Below are 21,068 nucleotides of genomic sequence, written 5' to 3'. Positions count from 1 at the left end.
GTTTGACATGTTGCCACTCCAGAAGCAGAGAGGATTTACTGTTTGAAATTCTACAATCATTTTTAAGAATCCATCAAATGCGGATAGCGGTTCATTTAGTGCGGGTCCATGTTGGAGTCGATGGCAATGAGAAGACAGATAAAGCAGCAAAAAGGGCTTTGAAGAGTGGGAAAAATAACGTTAATGTAAATATAAGTAAGTCAGACAAATGGGGACAAATTAAAAAGATATGTCAGAACGAATGTAATAAAGGGAGTAAAGGAAGATATCTGTTTAAAAATAAACCATTGGTTGGGAGTGCAGGATCTAATGGACGAACTAGAAAAGAGGAGATGCTTATGACAAGACTAAGGAATGGCCATACTGGTCTGAACAGTTCCCTTGATGTTATTAGAAAGCATAATAATGGAAAGTGTAAATTTTGTGGAGAAGAAGAAACCGTGGACCATGTTTTATTGTCCTGTCAGAGGTACGAGTCAGCGAGAGAAGTTTTGAAAAAAGGTCTAAGAGAGATTGGAGAGGAAAGCTTTAGTGACAAATGTTGGAAACTTTTTATGGAATATTTAGAGTCAACAACACTAATGAATAGAATTTGAGAAAGAAATGTATTATTATTAATTTTTTCTATTTTATTATTTTATTTTTTCTACCGCCAAAAAAAGCAAAAGAAAGAAGAAGAAGAAGAAGAAGCAGGCGGCTGAAAACGGTCCGACTTGAACGCAGTTCTTTGTCAACGCCCCTTTCTACGTCCGCCTGCTCTCGTCTGCTTTCCAGGCGAGGCGCAGTTCAACTCGAACGAGCCTAACCTTAAGGTCTACGTCAGGAGGAGCAGGTGAGTAATATATACTACTTCCTGACAGCGGCTCCTTGCTTTGCCAAAGCACGTGAGGACGCAGCAGGCACGCCGGCTACGTTTGCACTTTTAAAGAGACAGCGTCCCGTTCAGTATACGTTGCAGCCATGCAGTCTACGGTTACAGTTGACTTCATCATTGCTGAAAATAAAATATAACCTCACAGTTAAAATGAGGTTTGACTGCAGCTGTGTGCATTTTTTTTAAACACCTTCAATATTTTTTCTCAAAATCAAAAAGTAATTTACCTTTTATATGCTCCTAGCCTAGGAATGTGTACATTTTAAAATGATTTCACCAATAGCATCACTTGTTTTAATTACCCTTAAACGAATATGCGTGGAGCCACACACCGTGAAAATAGTCTTTAAACTTTACGCAAATGTAACCTGATCCGTATCAGGCGATCTAGAAATCCATAAATTTAAATGTCACACATATTTTAGACATGTGTAAGCTTTTCGAAGGGGATTTATCAGATCGGTGAAGTTTAATTTGTGCATTTGCATAACTGTTTTACAAGTGTTCAAATCGCTTTGGTATTAGATTGGAACACGCATTTGTGAATACCAAAAATTATTTTTAATTATTAATATTTGTGTATATGAAATTTTTAATTTGTAGATCATGTAATAAACAACATTTTTGTGTCCATAGTTCATAAAATCCGCGAGTGAATAAATAAATAATCCACAGGGCGGGTGATTTACATTCACCAGATGCCAATCTGACACCACACAGGTGGGATCATAATTATAATGTGTGGAAAGAGACGGACATAGAGACAGGGACCGCAGTGACCTCAGCAGACACTCAGATCTCCGTGGTCAACTCAGCAAACACTTGAATTTTAGTGCACCTATATGCTGAAATTCACGGTAAACGCATTCAAACGGAACAGATCGGGAGCGAGCGAAGGATTTTGCAAAGTTAGCGGAGGGATTAACGTGAGAAAACATCTGGCTTTCAAAATAAGATGTCAACTAAACGTGAAAGATTTATGTGAGACAACATCTGGTTTCCATAATAAGATGTCAATTAAGCGTACATACAAATGTCATTATGTGGAAATAGCATTACATTTATTTTATTTACATTAAGTATAAAACATATTACCTGCATATCGTGAGTTAAAGGGAAAATACAACTAAATTTTGGATGAAGTGTCTTTATTCTTTGATTTGAGGGTTGTTGGGAAAGATAATTAACCTGTGGTGAAATTATTTTGTAACTATTCACCATTTCTTCTAAAATCTAATCTGAAATTAGACAAATTGTCTCATGAATGTGATTTGAAGTTAGCTCATTAATGAGATTTTTAAGGGCTTTATTTTGTTAATGCTACATCAGTATGTCCTTGTTCTCTCTGAGTGACACCTTGAGGTGGTCTGCTATTAACGTGTGGTTAAATTAATTTGTAACGATGGACCATTTCTTTTCAAATCTAATCTGACATTAGAAGGAAGTTGTTTTATGAATGAGATTTCAATAGGCTTTACTTTTTAAATGCTACATCAGAATGTCCTATTATTCTCTGTGCTACACTCTGATGTCTGCTATTATTCTGAATAGAAATTAGCTTGTAACTATAGAACATTTCCTTTTAAATCTAATCTGAAATTATAAGGAAGTTAGCTCATGCATGAGATTTTGAAGAGCTTTAATTTTGAAATGCTACATCAGAATGTACTGACTGTCCTTATGTGGCAATCTGACGTCTACTATTAATCTAAAGTGATATCTTATTTTGAAAACCGGATGTTGTCTCCCGTTAATCTTTCCGCTAACTTTGCAAAATCCTTTGCTCGCTCCCGATCTGTGCCGTTTGAATGCGTTTACCGTTAATTTCAGCATATAGGCGCACTAAAATTTAAGTGTCTGCTGGGTTGACCACGGAGATCCGAGTGTCTGCTAACCTGACCGCAGTAGACAGGAAGGGAGAGAGTTGGAGACACAGAGAGAGAGAGAGAGAGAGAGAGAGAGAGAGATCCACCAGTGGGCAGGCAGGAGACGGGTGCAAGCTCTCCTCCCTCTTGCTCTGTTGCATCCATCCATTCTCTTATTTATCCATCCCTCTTTCCATCCACCCATTAATTCACAAGGGCGTCACAAGGGGTGACAAGACCCGACTGAGAGGCGCATACATGTATGCAATTCGTGCGTATGCCTGAGCCCTCCGTTTATGTATGTTTGTCTACGTATGTGCGTATCTGGTCTGCCCGTGGATCCGCTGACATGAGGAGCTGAAACAGAACCGACAGAAGGATGAAAATGCTCCGGTTTCGCAGCCCAAGCATCCGCTCCTTGGACCAGGAGGTCCTCTGCACGATCCGGTTACTGGACGACACCGAAATCTCCTGCAGCATTCAGGTAGACGAAAGCCTTATCCATCTCATGTATTGCCCTCTTTGATTATTGCAAATGTCACGTGGACGCAGTAAATAAATTCTATGCGTGAATTGAACTACTCTCGCTGTAAGGCGAGAGTAGTTCAATTCAATTTTATTATCACTTATTACGTCGTTTTGAACGGGCATTGTGCCTCTATAGTTTCCATGCTGCTGTGATTTACTGGAGAGGGCGCATGCTGTTTGCTCCATACCTTCTATATGAGGTATGCAGTAGAGAGAAAAAAAAGAAGCCATACCCACAAGTGATCCGTGCATGTGTGTTGATGTGACCCACATGGAGAGAAGTTGGGATGAAGTTTGATTCATCATGGCAGAGAAAATGATGGAGCTGATGGGTGTGGTGGTGATGATAGTGATGATGATGATGATGGGGGCATAGATGACTGCTGTTTGGCATATTTACTGTAATAATCAGTTGTGTGAAGCTATGTGTGTGTGTGTGTGTGTGTGTGTGAGCGATAGAGAAGAGAGGGGGGGGGGGGGTAGACAGTTGAGCTTACTTGTGTGTTTTAACGTCTGTTGTAATGTCGTTTCCGGCCAGCTGGCTTCAAGTGGCCCTGCCTCCTGTATAGCACTCAGCCGATTAGCAACTGCTATTCTTATAAATTCTTGAAAGGTAGACTATTTGGAAACACAGGGTTGTTATTGACAATAATTAACTCTCAACTTCTCAGAAAACAAACTCATCTGTTTCAGAAATCTGAGCCTTAAATTGGAATTATCAGGTTCAAATCGTTTATCAGCCTTTGAGACTGAGACTATACGTGGAACAGAGGACATCTGCAACCCATGTACAATCTATACTTTCTTTCAAAATGAGAGAGGTAGTCACAGTCCTTTACCTTTATTGAATACAGAGGAACCACACCAACAAAAAGGATGATTCTATTCATTACCTGCCTTTTCATTTCTGGCTCAATGTGTCACCCATGACATCATGTCATCAGGATATTAAAAACGTGATATAGTCAGCAGATGGATGAAGGTGTGCCCAATGACTTTACAAGATCATGATCTGCCATCTGCTAAAGTTCTACTCAAGGTGTCTCACTTTGAGCAAAAGAGTTGAGTTGGTACCATCCAGAGCTGCAGCCCTGAACATGTGGTTTTCTGAAAATGTAGCCCGCCTTAGATGGTTGCATTAACTGTCAATCAGTGTTTCTGACCAGATTTGGATTTGTAATGCAGGATAGACTGAAGTCAACAAGGAGCTGATGCACAAACCGCCACCTTAAAACTTCAGCCCAACCATCTAAAACTGACGACATGAAACCTGACAGCAGGCTTTAACTATTCCCATTTGTGTTCTAATATTGAACCTTTTGGGCTGCCTGAACAAAGGAAAACACAAGTTTCCCCGTGTTTCCCCAAACAAATTAGATCCTGTGTGGCTCCTGGGCCCCTCCAGGCCTGAGCTGCAGCTGCTGCCAGAGAGATAAAAGTAAAACCCTGTAAACCTGCCAACATATGACGTATGGTTATAAAGCTCATAGGTGTTCAATAAAGAACAGTGCATAAAAATGTGTGCAACGCTAAACAGCATATTGACACTATGCTATTCTATTAAACTACATTCCGTCTTCGGCATTGCACCAAATTCTTAGCTTGTTGACAACCCAGTGAGTTGAAGAGAGTTGAGAGCGCAGAGAGTGAACGCAGCTCGTCTCATACTGAGCCACCTGCAGAAAAGGTTGTAAGCTGCCTCATGCCCTGTTGTCCGACCCTGAAACACCGAAAACACTCTGTGTGTCGAACTAACTGTCTCGCTGGTCTCCTACATGTAGCCAATCAATGATTTACAAAAAACAATAAAGTGCACCGCGAGAGAAGGAGGGAGAGGCAGCGGCAGCGAGAGGTTGCGTCTTGTTTCTTCGTGTTGCAGCCCTCACATGCCTGTAAACCTGCGTGCTTGTATGTCTCTCAGAGCACAAAAGTGTGTTAAAGTCTGTGTACACGTCTGAGAACATCAGAGTCCTGGCTCTTCACCAAGAGATGCAAGAGATTGTGGAAGTGTGTAGTTCTTTTTAGCCGTGTGTCTGTGTGTGCGTGATAAAGAAGTGGACATTTATGTTTCTAGCTGACTGCCTTTTCCAGGGCTTTCTTTAATGGCTTTGTGTTCCGGTGCTGAGCCGCTCCTTCCTACATATTTCATGACAGCCTGTGCTCCTCATGTTACACTTCTGCTACTCAACAACGTCCCTTCTCCTCTTTCCACTCTGCGGAGACTTCCATCTCTTTACTTTGCTTGTTTTTTTTCACTCTGCGTTATCCCCGTCTGTCTTTCTTATTTTGTCTGGGGCTGCTTCTCTCCACTGTGCTGAATATGTAGGTCAGGATAAAATGCCAAAGACAACACTAGATTGATTTCAATCATAAAGATAATGTGATAAGATTGTTCTTTAAGTGTGCATGTGAACAAAGAAGTCAGAACTTATTAGTTTGCTTGAAGTGAGTTGTCGATGCCCTTGTTTCCTTTATCTTTCCTCTCTAAGGCATCAGGAGAGAGGTCTCCGTGGGGGAATGGCTCTGCATGGATTAAATGAAGACTTTAAAATATCTTGAAAAGAAACAAACAATAAGTGTGAATATTTTTAAGGCAAGAAACTATGCCATTTTGCCTAAAAAATGAATGAAGATTTATGGCCAGAATGGTCACTCATGTCTCATTACTGCAATGTAGAAAAATAATGCAAAATTAGAACATGCCATGCAAATCTTCTCCAGCACACTGTGCTTTACCGTCCAAACGTTACCGTGACATAATCAGGGTGATCTGTGGCTGTTTCCTTTTATGCAATTCATCACTGAGAAATTGCCAGAGATACCAACTATACAGAACAACATTATCAACATCCTTTATCTACACATATCATTACTCTTAGTTGAAACAAAAACGGCAAGAGAAAAATTAATTATAAACACAGAACATAACATTAGAATCATCTTTACAGAATATCTTGTCGCAAATATAGTCTTTTAACGCGGAAATATTAAATATCGGTTTTCAAACAAGTTTTGTATTCTTTCATGTCAACCTCATTTTTCAAACCAATTTTTCCAAAAGACTTAAAGAAGCAATAGGAAAAATGATTTTAAAAGTAAAGTATGATGATGCTGAACACATATTGCACATATGTGTGCATCAGGGAGAGCTGGATGTGTTTTCACTATCAATAAACAGACGTTGAGATGCATATCTTTGTTTTTGAAAATATTTCATGTTCTGGGTCTCGACACACGGCGACAGCCTACAGCAGGCGGAGCATAATTATTTTTAAGTTGTTTACTGTGACTCTGAGAATAGCTTGACAGCAGAATATAAGGCAGGTAGAAAGGACGTGTGTGTGTGTGTGTGTGTATGTGTGTCTACAGCCTGCGGGGTTGAACGTGTCCAGCCTGCTGCTCTCATGTTCAGAGGTAATGCTAAATCAGACCTGCTGCAGGAGAGACAAGTCAAGATCAATACAGTACCCTCCTCTACTTTCAGCTCCTCCACCCTTCATCATCCATTCCTTTTCTCTTCATCCTCCCATCTGTCCTTCTCATTTGTCCCTCTCTTGTGCTCCCTATCCTGCTCTGCCCCCCCTACTTATTCTCTGCTCCACTTTCAGCTTCGTATTTACCACCTTTTTCTCACTTTCTATTTTTACATCTCTCATCTATATCCCCCCCTCTCTCTGTCTATCTCATTGCACCCTCCTCCTTCCCTTCTCTGTGACACATCATGTATAATTAAGGGAGATCACTGTTCTTCATGAGGCCAACATCAGTCAGCTGTCAGCGATGCGCCACACCACGAGTGTGTGTGTGCGCGCCTATATGTGTGTGTCAGTGTGTTCTGAGGGTGGGTTTAACCATGGCTCACTTCAATGATTTAAAAGTAGCCACTGAGCCAAAGTTCTGCCATTACGGGCATTAAATTTCCATACTGAGCAAGAAATGACTGCTTGGTAATATAGCTTGCGTTAACTTGAACTTTTGAAAGCTTGAAATATATTTTGCTGATTGCTCTGTTTCCAGTGGAAGTCTCCTCATCGATATATTGCAGTCTATTTAAAGGAGCATATGGATGTTTTTCACTGCATCTGCCTTTTACTTGGTCAAGAAGGTGTTTGTGTGTGTGTGTGTGTGTGTGTGTGTGTGTGTGTGTGTGTGTGTGTAGCTGAGGTGGTGTCGACCTTTTATTTACTTGCTTTTTTGTTGCTGTGTGTGTCTGTTAGTGATTCTGAGGCAGTGCTTTTGTTTTGGCTGGTAGGCATTCTTTGAAACAGGTTATAAATAGCATCAGTTTTTCTATTCTTACTCCGCTTGCTGGGGCCTCTTTGATGCTCCTCCGAAGATGACTAAAGAGAAATAATCCTTTTTCTGACTTGTGCTCGCCACTGAGAGGAGGCAGAGAGAGATGAGAAGGCGGGAAAGATGAGGAGGGAGAAACATCAAAAGAAATGGATGAGGGGGAACGAGAGAGAGATGGTTGATGAGACAAAATATCCGATGACATGGTTGGTCACATTACATGAGCTGAGAGGATGATGGCAGCAAATCAACAGGGTGTAGGAAGGAGTAGGAGAGGAAACGAGGTGGAGCGGCAGAGGGAAAAACAGATTACTGTAATCAGATTAAAACATGAAACAGATTTGAAACGAGACTGGCAGACGGGGCAGATTTTGAAAATCGAGGACAAGCCGTAGAGAAAGAGGAAAGGGTTAACCAGAAAAGAGGGAAAGTGTAAAAACGGGCCAAATGTTGATAGAAAATAATCTACAAAGAGGTGGAAATAGTCAAAGAATGAACATCAGAGAAGAGAAAGTAAGAGGTCAGAGGTCACACGGTGCTGGTTGATATTCATTGTCTTGCTCAAGGGAACTTCGGCATCACTCCTCACTCATTGTCACCATGCTGGGTGATAACCATTGCACACATTTTTAGAATAAGATATTTTCAGGCAAAATGCACAAATTTGACATCTAGGCCTACTTACTTTAATATGTGATTTGAAGTTAGCTCATGAATGAGATTTTGAAGGGCTTTAATTTTGAAATGCTACATCAGAATGTCCTGGTTCTCTCTGAGTGACACCTTGAGGTGGTCTGCTATTAACCTGTTGTGAAATGATTTTGTAACTATGCACCATTTACTCTAAAATCTAATCTGAAATTAGACAAATTGTCTCATGAATGTGATTTGAAGTTAGCTCATTAATGAGATTTTGAAGGACTCTCTCATACTGCTGTTTTAAAATATATTTCAAAGAAAATATATTAAAAAAAAAGACATGACCTTAAGTCATTAGCATGGTTGATAGAAGTCCCTTTTGGTTTTTATTCTCCTTTTTCAATCAATAAATTGTCTGTGGTTTCTGAAGTCAATATTCTGTTCAAAACAGCTGAGCCAGCGTACTGGAGGTAACAAGTTTGACATTCAATTTACTTTATTTCTCCAGGATAATCCACTCAGCATCGATATTGCATCGAGTCCTGGGCCAATATTATATATAATTAAACATTTAGAATGTAAGTGGATACAAAGAAAACTGTTGGTTTGTGTGACTATATCATCATTATCATCTTCATCATCACAATCATCATCATCAGTGTGAACGTGCAGATGTGGTGTATTAACCTCTTTTCCTGTCGGATTTACACACCATTACTTATTACAGTTAAACATCAGAAAAATGAGAGTCAGGCAGTGGCAAGCACATACAGCGATAAACCCACTCATTTGACCAAATGACATGCAAAAAAACACACGCATGAACTCATAGGTTATGTTGTCATGGATTGTTTGTTCGCCACAAAATTCTGAACATCCTGCGGTGCGAAGATAAGACGGCTGCTTCAATGCATCCACAATGTGAACACACTCATAGCAGCAGCAGCGTTGTAGTTACAGTCATGCCGTCATCATCATCGCACGTTCTCTCTGCTACCATCCTGTGAGTTAGTGTCCAGCCGCACAGAGCGAGAGTGATGGAGATCCTGTATAATGGAATCGGGTTCTAGTCCATATACTGTATGGATGATTTATGGCCCTACCTCTATAAGCTTATTAGGATGTGTGGCCAGCCATGACTGTCGGTTCACGTGACAGGCTTTATATCATGTGTGTTAATTTGTGCAGGCCTTGTGTGCACACGTATGTGTGTATGGGAGCGTCTCCGCAGTATTGTAGGTGATGATACAGTAAGAGGTTTTTCTCCTTTCACACTGGGACAAGGTCACAGTCCCCGTTATGTGTGCTGCTCACAGGGATGGGAATGATTAGGGTCATATGTTAATGAGTTAAATGGTAGCGTATAATTATAGATACAATCATTCAGAACATTATATCACAGTAGATTAGTGTTTCTTAAATTTATACTGACATCATCTATGTAGTGACTATATCTAATTCCAGCAATTAGCCACTCTGCTGGGTGCGGAAGAAGACCATGTTTCTCACGCACTTCAATAAGGAGATTCCAGGCTGATTCACTGTTGGGTGAGGTTCCCGTTTTATTGAGCATTCGATTTACAGATTGATTACCTTTATATTGCAAGCAAGCCTGTGCGGTGATATGATGACTGACTTGGATTTCTGGTGTGGCTGCCCAGTGAATACAAGCGTGCGAGCAGTAAAAACCGTGTGATCTCCCCGTCACCCGTGCATCATTAGCCTGTCTGTTGCACCTGTGCCCCGTGTAGAATTTACCTGCCGCACTAATCCACATTGCCACCCGTGGTCAATTTGAGGTAGGCTACCAATATAAACAGACATAAACACATAACTAATGGCTCCTACAATCTCTTTAAACTTTATCCCATGTAAACAAACAAAAATGCTGATGATAGACATCAACAGTTTGCACACCGAATAGTGACAGACACAAGAACAACTAAATTGACTTGAAACAAGAATAACAAGAAAACAAAACCTAAATGGCAAAATCATCAGTTAAGAGGGGTGAGGGGGTTAATACATTTCTTAAAACAAGACCAAACGTCTACAGCCATGCTAGTGGCTGTGTTAACATCAGCATGCTAATATGCTCACACTGACAATACTATGATGCTCATGTTTAGCAGGTATAATGTTCACCATGATCATTATAGTAGTTTAGCGAGTGAGCATGCTAACATTAGCTTATTATTGCTTAACACAAAGAACAGCTCAGAATGATGAGATTATCATTTTGTTTTGTATTTGGTCCTGAACCAAAGTATTAAATATTTGACCTGATGATGGCGATAGAGGAAAACTCAGAAGATCACCAAAAGTTATTGCAAGTCATCCTGAGGGAAACCTCAACGTCTGTACCAAATTTAATGCCAATCCATCCAATAGTTGTTGAGATGAATATGAACCCAATGGTTGTACTGGAGTAGGGGTTCTCAACCTTTTGAGGCCCATTTCTGATTGTTAATAAAATCAAATCAAGGAATAGCTGTACTAGAGGAAAAGTTAGGCGATCCCTAAAGTCAGTAGGATCCATCCTCTGGGGACCATGAATGTCTTTTGTGGCAATTACTGAGATATTTCAGTCTGGATCAAAGTGGTGAACAGACTAACAGACCAACATTACCATCTATAGAGCCATGCGTGACTAAAAAATGAACCCTAATAGTAAAACGGTCATAGGAGTATTTACTACTTTCTTTTTCTGGCTAAGATGCACTGATGCTAAAGGAGTTTTTCCTCATGCCATGTCTGTAGCTCCAGGCAACAGTCCATTACTGTTGTGGGTCAGTGGTTGAAGAGGTTAAACCCAACACACTCTGTTGTGCAGCTCATGAGATCAATACTACACTGGAGCTGTGTGGGTTTCACTCTGAGATATGACATCATTTCTTGTCTCTTCTCACTGCTTTGCTCAAATTTCCCTGTCAGGTCTACAACAAAGACAACCTGGATTTACTTATCAAACATTTACAGATAAATGGTGTGGTAGAGGGAGGCTATTACAGAGAGGGATGGTGGTGGTGAGGTCAAGCATCTCTTTCCAAAGATCTCTCTCCTTAATATAAATTGGATTGCTTCCATGATTCAGCTCCCTGATTGGAAGTGTTTGATCCTCTCTGTTCCAATCTTGTTGTCAGTGTAGCTTCAGAGGATGCTTTGTATGCGAGTCCTGCCAGTGTAGCTTACTTTTAAAATTTGTTTCAAGATATTACCCTCCCGACTTTCCCCACTTTTTTATACTAGCAGTCTAATCATAAAAATTGTTAAAAATAGCCTTTTAAAACCAACTGACTCGCTGACGAGTCATTAGAAACTCATGCTGCGCAGCCAAACATTGTTGAAACCTGCAAAAAAATATTTTAATATCTAGTCGTGTCCCAAAGTTTCCAAAGATACCAAAATACATCAGGTTTAATTTTGGAAAAATGTGTTAATAGAGAAGATATCTAGAATATTTCCTGTAGCTTCAATGAAAAGCTCATTCCCTGTGTGTGCAGTGTGCAGATCAGAGTGTGTGTTGGTTTCTTCATCCAAGGATTGCAGGAATTTAACGCTTTTTCCCCTTACAGTGTTTCAGCTCAGCCAATTAGGTATGCTGTGTCATGAAATGAGTCGATAAAGACCATAATTGAGCTGGCATGCATATCAATTAAACAACAAGCAGCGTTTAACTGGGCCAGGGCACCCAGGGTCCTAGTGCTTGACTCGTAGTGGTCAAAGAGTCACGATCGAACCAAACCTGATTTTAGACGGAAACCAATGGTTGTTGTTATTATGACCTACAACATCTTATTTAGAATAAAACATAACACTAATTTCAACAGAGAATATACTATTTGTTTATTTTAATTGGTAACTTCTTGCATTTTACATATCAGTGGACAACTATTTTGGTTCGATCAAGACAGTTGTGGAAAAACATGTCTTGAAGGTATTTACTATAAACTTAAAGAACTCGTTTATCCAATTGAAAAAAAGACAATATTTGAACCTGTTTTCAAAGTTGCAACTCTTTACTCTTCCTCATCAAACATGGCGTATGTATGTAGCTGTATGTCTATGCATGATTTGCATGACCTCAACCAATATTTTTATTGTCAGTACTGTATTCTTCATTTACCATCATTATTTTCCATGATTTTATATTTTAACAACAATCTGTTTTATTATTGCTTGTGTCATTCAAAACAAGCTTGTTAATGGTGTTTTCAGCCGCAGCAGTTTTCAGCTAAAATGCTCTAAACCCTTTGTACACAACCAAACAGCACCAAACAGCAAGCGGGGTAGCAAGTGAGCGCGATGGAGCCTTTAGCAGCTACAGAGACAGACATTTCCCTCAGTAGTTGGTAGAGCCCCAAACAGAGCTAAAAACAGAATGAACATTGGACTTACATTCACAAGTCCAAATGAATGAAAATGTTTTTTCCGTAACTTCTCTATGTGTAAATAAGCAACTGTTTGCTAACAAGTTCGCATATCAACTTGTCCATGTTGTGTTTCCCCTGCCAGTGGTCAAAAACAAAGAAATCTGTTATTGCTGGAAAATACCTTAAAAACAGAGTTAAGTGTTTTCAAGCCACTTTCTGTTTTTTTAAGCGGGAAAGAGATTTATCTTTCAGAGAAAAGGTATTCTTAGTAGCGGGGCATTGTGCACTATCAAGGACAAAACTTACTTGAAGTCAGTAACTTGTTTTTTTGTGAATTTACAGAGATGCAGGAATAAATAATTGATTCCGTGTATGTTTTTATACTCAATATGCTGATAGTTTCCTATTTATTTCGTCCTTTAAGCTTTTCTTTGCTTGGTCTGCGTCTGGTTGCTTTATGTGGAAAAAATGGTAGCGGATAGATAGACACACTCGAACATACACGTCAAAGTGCACTTTGCTTCTGCTGAACTGAATTCACTCTACTCCGAGGCTCTATTTAAAGTGTGTGTATGTGTCTGTATGTTCAAGCGAGGCAGAGAGAGGAGCACTTTGCCGTCATTAGGTGAGATCATGTAGAGACAGGATGACCGGGTTAATTTTTAATGCCCAGCCTTTGGATCTATAAAATATGTATTCAACCCTTGTTGGACATGACATAGACTCTTTATACCTCTCTTTCTCTCTGCCTCGCTCGCCTTAGTCAAACTTACAATCTCTCTTTCATTCACTCCTGTTTTAGCTCTGTCTTTGCCGGCTCTCTCCTCCATCCTCGCGGTGTGTGTGGCCCTGATTCACTCTCTGTCTGGTCTTCTCTCTTGGCGTCAGTCCGCCACCCTTCTCCCCACGAGCGTCTGCCCTGAGAACCAGACAGAGGAAAGGTGTCGGTTGATGATCTGGCCAGAAACGGCTCGCAGCGTGACTGTTTTCATTCTGCTTCTGCTATTTTTCTCCTCCCTCAGTGTGTGTGTGTGTGTGTGTGTGTCTGTCTGTTTGCTCTTCAGATTGAACAGCTTAGTAACACTGTTGTCATGGATCAGCCGAAAATCCTAAAAAGATGTAGACAGACAAACCCCCCCTACCCACACACACACACACACCGCAGGCAGGCCAGCATGGAGACACAGACGATCACAGCTACACCCACAGGGGGACACACTTGATTTCGGCTTACTTGTGTCAAAGTGATATAACGGTGAACCTGAATAGCCAATAGGAACACGGTGTCTCTGAGATCAATGACAGCTGACAATGTGACAAATGTCACATACATCCACCTAGGTGGGCTGTTGATGTTTTTCAATACAGTGTTGGGCAACTAATCAATCAACTCATTACACACAGAAAAAGCCTTTGCATTACTTTTTTAATGACATGACCAGCGGAAGTAATTAGTTATATTTGTCAGTTTTGTGCCTTTAAATAACTTTAAATCCTCAACACATGCATGTCACATATTATTGTCATTTTTAGAAATAGAAAACATTCATGCTTTAGAAGCAGACAGTCTACATTTTGGAGGGATTTACTGACCATCACCAGCTAGCTTGATGATAGCCTCTCCAGCTGTTTGAACAAAACCAGATGACTCAATGTAGGTTCAATAACGTTAGCTCACCAACTAAGTAGACATTAAAATAAGACAAATTACAGGGAGTTGTGTTTATTACTTTTCTGGTAGAGGCTAACCACATCCAGCTCCAAGCTATTTGACACTGTGAGACAATCTGATATCAAGCCTCCATTTACACATCCAGTCGTCTCAGCCAGAACAATTTGGCCCTAACTGTCAAAGTAACGCAGCATTACTGGGATTAGTAACTCAAATGTAATTACTGAATTTCAAATATTAAAGAACAAAAGAAAAAATAGTTGTCGTTACTAAAGGAGTAATCACATAAGTGTAACATATTGCGAGGCAATGGGTGACTATATAGTAACTATGCTATTCTGTTTGTGTCTGGCAGCCTACAGTAGATTGCAGAACAACTGGAGATGGTGTTTAGTTAAATATTGATATGATAATGTGCGCCGTGTAGCGTGTTTGTGTGGTTAGCCTATATATGAACTCCTTCTGTGTATTGCATACAGTGCACTCGTTTTATTTTTAATTCTTCTTCATTGTTTGTTGCCTTGTGCATTTACTGAAATTATGTTTGTCCTGCTTGGATTGGTGTGTAACATAAAGCTGCTGTGTTGGTGCTGGTGTTGTGGACAGTTTATACTCACTGAACCGTTTTTACTATTTTTGAGTGTCTGCTGTGTTTTTACAGGGAATACCTTGCTTTGTTTGTGGCCAATCTGTCAACACTTTTTAAAGGAACTAAAAGCTTCCTTCAGCCCATTGTTGTCTGCATTCGTCTAATGTTACTTTTAATGTTATCAAACAAAGAAAGATGTTCTCCCCTCATCTTAACATGGTCATAACTCGATATCAGAGTACTGTTTTATTAATTAAGTGGTACACGAATTGAAGCATCGCCCTTAATTTGGACTCTGGTCCCTGAGGGCGAGATGCAATGAGTTCCACAAAAGGTCGTTTTATTCTCCAACACTTACCTTTGCTTGAGTCGGGAGTTTACCTTCCCCTCTGTCTGTGTGCCGCTGTGACAGCCGCGCCTCGTGAGATGCCAAACCTCCACCTCTCGGGAGCACGCATGCCCAGAGCGATCACACGGTCAGCTGATGTGCTCTAACACATAATAGGCCAAAAACAATGTAGGCTTAACGCTTAACAATATATTATTTTAGCAACTCATAGGTTGTATGTGTAAAACTGAAAAGTAACTAAAAGCTGCCAGTTAAATGTAGTGGAGTAAAAAGTAGCTACAATATTTCCCTGTGGAATGTAGAGGACTGGAAGTATAAAGTAGCTCAAAATGGAGATACTCAAGTAATGTAGAAGTGCACAACAACTGTACCCTACTTCAATTGTACTTTAATATCGAGAGTGAACATACTTCGATCTTTCCAACCCTGATAATTCTTTACAAATGCGGGTCTGTCGTCCACATGTAAGTTATATTCTTGATACAAATGTGAATGTTTAAAGCAGTGATTACCAACCGGAGGACAAGATAATTAAAGAATCCAGCATAAATAAACATACATGTCTGTTAGACTAAACTTTATCTAAGGTTTTATTTCTTCTTTTTTTTTAAATTAAATATTGCATATTTTCCTCTTTGAGAGGCATCTAAAAGCTCTTTAAATTAAACAATCTGAGAGAGATTTATCTTTATTATTTAACTGCTCAAGTTCATATCCACACTAAGGCTATTTCCTGTGATGAGGTGTCACACGTAAGCAACTACATGCTAAAAAGGTTGGGAACTATACATACAAAGCCTAGTATTCAATTTCTGTACTCCTGCTTGACCCCCACATTTAAAATCTACACTTGGACTTATGGCACTTACTTTAAACCTTTGAATAAGTTAAGGGTTTGAGTTATGTAACTGATATAACACAAAAGATCACTTTCTGAATGATCTTTGATTGAAGACCAGGGCTAGTTGAACTTAAATGTTAGACAACTTTTCACTACCCTCACTAAGTCATATTTAGGATTGTCTTGAGGTGAAAATATAGATCAGTTTCTAGGTAATTAGCTTAGGCTTGTTCTTTATGTCATCTGACTTTCAAGATGTGAAAGAAAGGTAGAATAGTTGTTGAGATTTGTTCACACCTGAATGCTTACATTTGGTTACATTGCTATTTGCTGTGTCATTGAAAATACAATTATTAAATAACAGTGTATTTATAGGCAACTTTTATTGTTTAAAATAATGTCAGCAGGGACTGTTGGTCCTTGGGCATTTTCACATGATCAAATCTGGCCCTCTTTGAAAAAGGTTTGGACACCCCAGGTTTAGAGAAAAAAAATATATTAGAGATGTGCATGTCGGGACTTTTTAGTGTTTATTCAGTGAAATAGTGTTTAAACTGCGGCTGGTGGGTCCACAGGGTGGCTACTCCATGTTGTTTCTTTGGGCTGAGCACGACCCCATGGGCGAAGGCCCGGCCACCAGACACTCGCTGACGAGCTGCCCTCCTTGGTCTGGCTCCGGGAGGGTGCCCCGGTTTCCCTGGTCCGATTGTTCATCGTCTTGAGCACACGCTTGCGATTTCTGGTCCGCTCTCCCTTTTGATTATCGTCTCGATTGCAGTCCTACAGTCGGTTCAATAACAGCACAAGTTATGTTACTAACGTTACATCTTAACACTGTAATTGGTGATTAACTTTATTTATGTTAAATTAACTTGCTATGCTGTTAGCTAGCTAACCTTTCTGAGGCTACTTGAGCTCGAGCTAGCTAACGTCACAGAGCTGGCTCCACCAATATTAGCAACCTGATGCAACGAAACAGAACAAGTGGAACATTATCTGAGATGTTAACAGTTCAATAATCATGAAGACAGAACAATAACGGAGACTTTTAATTTTAATTTCGGATGACAAGCGGCTCCTCGGTTGATCTCCACATGGCTGTGAAGGATGAACTGAAGCTGTTGTGTCCAGAGTCACGTTTAGGAGCAGTCGGTCATGTCTTGTCACTCAAAAATGACTTGTAGGCAATGAGCAGTTTGAAAAATAAAAATATTCTATCGTCATTACAGACACATTAACCTACAATAGACGATGTAGATGGATTGTGATTCACTGAACTTGTATAGAGATGCATATATCCACCACTTCACAAAAAATACTGTATCATGCTGATACATTACAGTATTCTGCTGTTATTGTTAATTCACAGCATTAACTGTTAATTTATGGCATTAACTGTTAATTTACATGCGAGGGATGAACAATTAACTGTATGTTACAGTCATATGAAATCATGTAAGATACCGTTGAAAATCCACCGTAAATTTACAGCAATTCGTTACAGTGTACCATTTACTGCAATTACTGCACATAACAAGATTGTTTACTGACAAATGGAGCATGATTCACCACGAAAAGATTGCCTTGGTGAGAGCTTGCAGTGTTGACCAAACACAACATATGCACAGCTTCAAGGGTTTAGATGCTGTGTGACGGGTACTTATACTATTTGTACAAAATCACTGAATGACTGCTCTGCCTCAAAAGACAGAGTCACTTTAAGATCTGTTTCACTTTTTATTCACCACAAAAGAGGTTCCAAGAGTTCCAAGAGATTTTCTGGAGAAGAGAAGGACTGGAGAAGTTAAGGCACAACCTCAGGTTGCATATCATTGAGTAGTGATGAACTGTACGTAAATAACAATATTTATTGAGGTTGGCAACTATTTGACAATTAGCTCCAGTGACTTGAAGCATCTTCATGAATCTTCATGAAGACGCTTCATGAAGACAGTGTAGACGCTGCTGGTGAAGTAAAGCCAGCAGGTGTAAGATGGAAATTCTTAGTTAAATCTCCCTAAACATCCTGAAGCTCATGGTGAAGATGGGGGAGGTGTCAGCGAAAGTGATGGAGAAAATTAAACTAAAGACTATAGGCTAAATGTGAGTGAAAAAATGTCCAAGTTCCAATTAACTTGAGATTGATATATTTCTGCTATCACGCTGGGTTGTTGCTATAACTGAACAAAGTGCTCTTTTATTTTATCTGCTGAACTGAGTTGGCCTGTTACTGAGGTTCACGCCTTATTCAACTGCAGCCGTTGTCAATAACTCACCCTATGGTGCGTATAAGATGCAAATGTCTGCACATAGAATTAGCAAACAAAGCTAATGCATCAAGCTAATGCCCTCAGCTTGCATGTTGATTAAGAACAAAATATACCAACCATTGCTGACATGGCAGCCATTTGATAGAAGAGAAAAACATCAGGGATGTCAGACAAGTTTCTGCCTGATTCTCAACCATTTCCATTCAAAGAAGACTGAGACGCTGTTAACAGAACATCATAGACTATTATATGAAGTGGATGTAGTCACCATGAAGTGATCCATTGGTTTGCGGACTGTTGTTATGAAGCCTGAAGTTTGGCAATTTGGCTGCCACCATCTTGGTTTATGGCTGTCGTCCATCTGTTTATTTTGCAACCAGAAGTGACACAAGAGGGTGGGCCGAGCGCTGAACAAGACATTTTAGGTGACCGAAGAGGTTCCTGAACTTTCATGAAGTGAAAACACACTGTGAAAGGGTTAGACATACTAACTAACATAACTCCCAGACTGGACAATGTCGTGGTAAGCGACCAGTCAATCACAAGGTAGCCACTCCCTAAAGCGTACCCTGCTGTCTTGTCTATTTTACTCTCGAAGGGATCATCATTTTACTAAATTAACATCATGCTGTATTGACGAAGACTTGAAACTAGTTTAAAGCAGTTTGGCATTGGCTTCTTTTTTCAGACGCGGAGGTTGTGGCCTGCAGAAAACATGGGACACCTTTAGTGTAAAAGAAGTGTGTAAAAAAGTGATTCACAGTCAATAAAGACAATCAGGACAGGTTCCTCCTGCAGTTAAAAGTGTGTCTGGGACACAACCAGCCATGATTAGTCTTTATTAGTACAGTCAAGTACGTAAAAGAAGTGATCAGTTGCTATGGAGAAGCGTCATGATTTTTTGGCATTCTGACATTAGTGCCGATTGGTAGTAATACATGTTGTGGCCAGAGACCCAGCTGTGTTGTGTGTGTTTGTGTGTCTCCAGTGGTGAATAAATCACAACAAGGGCAAACTTGATGATTTCCAACTGAATCAATTAGTCCTGCTTAACTGAGCACTGAATCCACATCCATCAGCAGGTTATAGAACAGTCATAGGACACACACACACACACACACACACTTAATCACAAGTCTTGACACACGTGCAGCATCATGCGTATGTATATTTTATTTTATGTGTGTGTGCGCACAAGTATGGTCGCACCTTATTGACACCTAAAAGTGTTGTTTTGTGCTCAGCTACATAGACTTAAACATGGCAATGCTTGGGTGCTTCTGTATGTGATGAGTACATATTGACTATGGGGAAGGTAATAAATGCAGAGTGATTATTGATCTCTCTGTGTTCATGATCTGTTTATGAACTTTATTTACCAGCATGTTAGGAGGCTGTGTCTGGAATATGACCGCCAGAAATACTGTTGCCAAGCGACCTAAAAGCTATTGACATGTATGTTTCACCCTGATACGACATGTGCATCACGGGAATATCACCCAGGGGGTAGGGGATTGTTTGTTATGGCACAGCGATGCAGGTGTGAGGTTTATGGGATTTATTATCACCATGCATGGAGACATTGCTTGGATGAAAGAAGCAGACTGTTCACAAAATAATGCCCTTCAATTTTAACAGGATTTGTGTGTTTTATGTCTTTACAGAGAGACACTAAAGGCCAGTTCCTCCTGGACCATGTGTGTAACCACTACAACCTACTTGAGAAAGACTACTTTGGTATTCGATATGTGGACCCCGAGAAACAGAGGGTAACTATCACACACACACACACACACACACACACACACACACACACACACACACACACTTGCAGAACAACCGAAGCAGTGGTGTTGTTGTTTAGCCTATAAAATGTGTTTGAATAAAAGCCCTGAGGGATGTCTTTAATTTGCTTGTTTTGTCCCTCCAACAGTCCAAAAGTCAAAGATATGCAATTTAAAAATGCATAAAACAGAGAAAGAGGCAAATCCTCACAATTTAAGAAGCGGATTGACCATTTTTGGGGGGTTAACTTACCAATAAATAATTATCTAAAATGTCGATGATTAATTTACTGTTGATTGATTAACGACTAATTGTTTTGGTACTAGAACAGAAGACTCTCATGATTTTATCTTGAGGCAAGAAATAGTTCTTCAAGTTTGTTTGTATAGAGTTTTCTTAAAGCATTGCAGTGAAAAGAAATATCAAAATGAATACAAGTTGTATTATCCCTCGATGCAGTTTTGAAGCCTCTGAAGCACAATCTTCTTATCAACACCATTTATATTCAAATATTTTAATCATATAGCTGCACAAATTCACAGAAGAACAAAGATAAAGAAACTAATGATGACACCCACTAACAGGACACTGCTCTAACCAGCCAAAGTGGGATTGTTGGATATAAATCAGGAGGCAGTCAGTACATTATATTATAAGTTCAAGTGACAAATAATAACAAAATTAGTCTCCATATAAACACCATGAGTACAATAGAGTGCAGTAAAGACAACCTTATAACAGAATAATGGCATCAGTGAAGTTTTTATCTTCTTTGATGGGTGCAGTTGTTTCAACCATTAAAATGTCCGAATGCTGCCTCAATTTGCTTATTTTAAGCTTGAGCAATGAACCAACCAGAGATCTTTGATTCGGAATTGAAATGGCAGCATATTCATTTTTAGCTCGAAAAGTTACTATTCTTATTTCAGGGTAACATTGGTCTTCTCTCTCTCTCTCTCTCTCTCTCTCTCTCTCTCTCTCTCTCTCTCT

General features: G+C 39.8%; 1 protein-coding gene across 4 annotated transcripts in view; it reads left to right on the top strand.

The window, feature by feature from the left end:
* Positions 1–2,739: 2,739 nt before the first annotated feature.
* Positions 2,740–21,068, top strand: part of frmd3 (FERM domain containing 3) — a 53,446-nt gene continuing 35,117 nt past the window's right edge. For all 4 annotated transcript variants that reach the window (XM_031856193.1, XM_031856191.1, XM_031856192.1 and 1 more), the window contains exons 1-2: positions 2,740–3,223; positions 19,958–20,062. In XM_031856193.1, coding sequence (XP_031712053.1) covers positions 3,119–3,223; positions 19,958–20,062 — 210 coding nt within the window. In that variant the 5' untranslated portion in view covers positions 2,740–3,118. The remainder of the gene's footprint in view (positions 3,224–19,957; positions 20,063–21,068) is intronic.

Source organism: Anarrhichthys ocellatus, unplaced genomic scaffold, assembly GCF_004355925.1.
Source record: "Anarrhichthys ocellatus isolate YVR2014 unplaced genomic scaffold, GSC_Weel_1.0 scaffold17, whole genome shotgun sequence".
Classification (NCBI taxonomy): domain Eukaryota; kingdom Metazoa; phylum Chordata; class Actinopteri; order Perciformes; family Anarhichadidae; genus Anarrhichthys; species Anarrhichthys ocellatus.
Note: the sequence above shows the minus strand (reverse complement) of the source record. Positions and strands in the feature narration are given on the sequence as shown.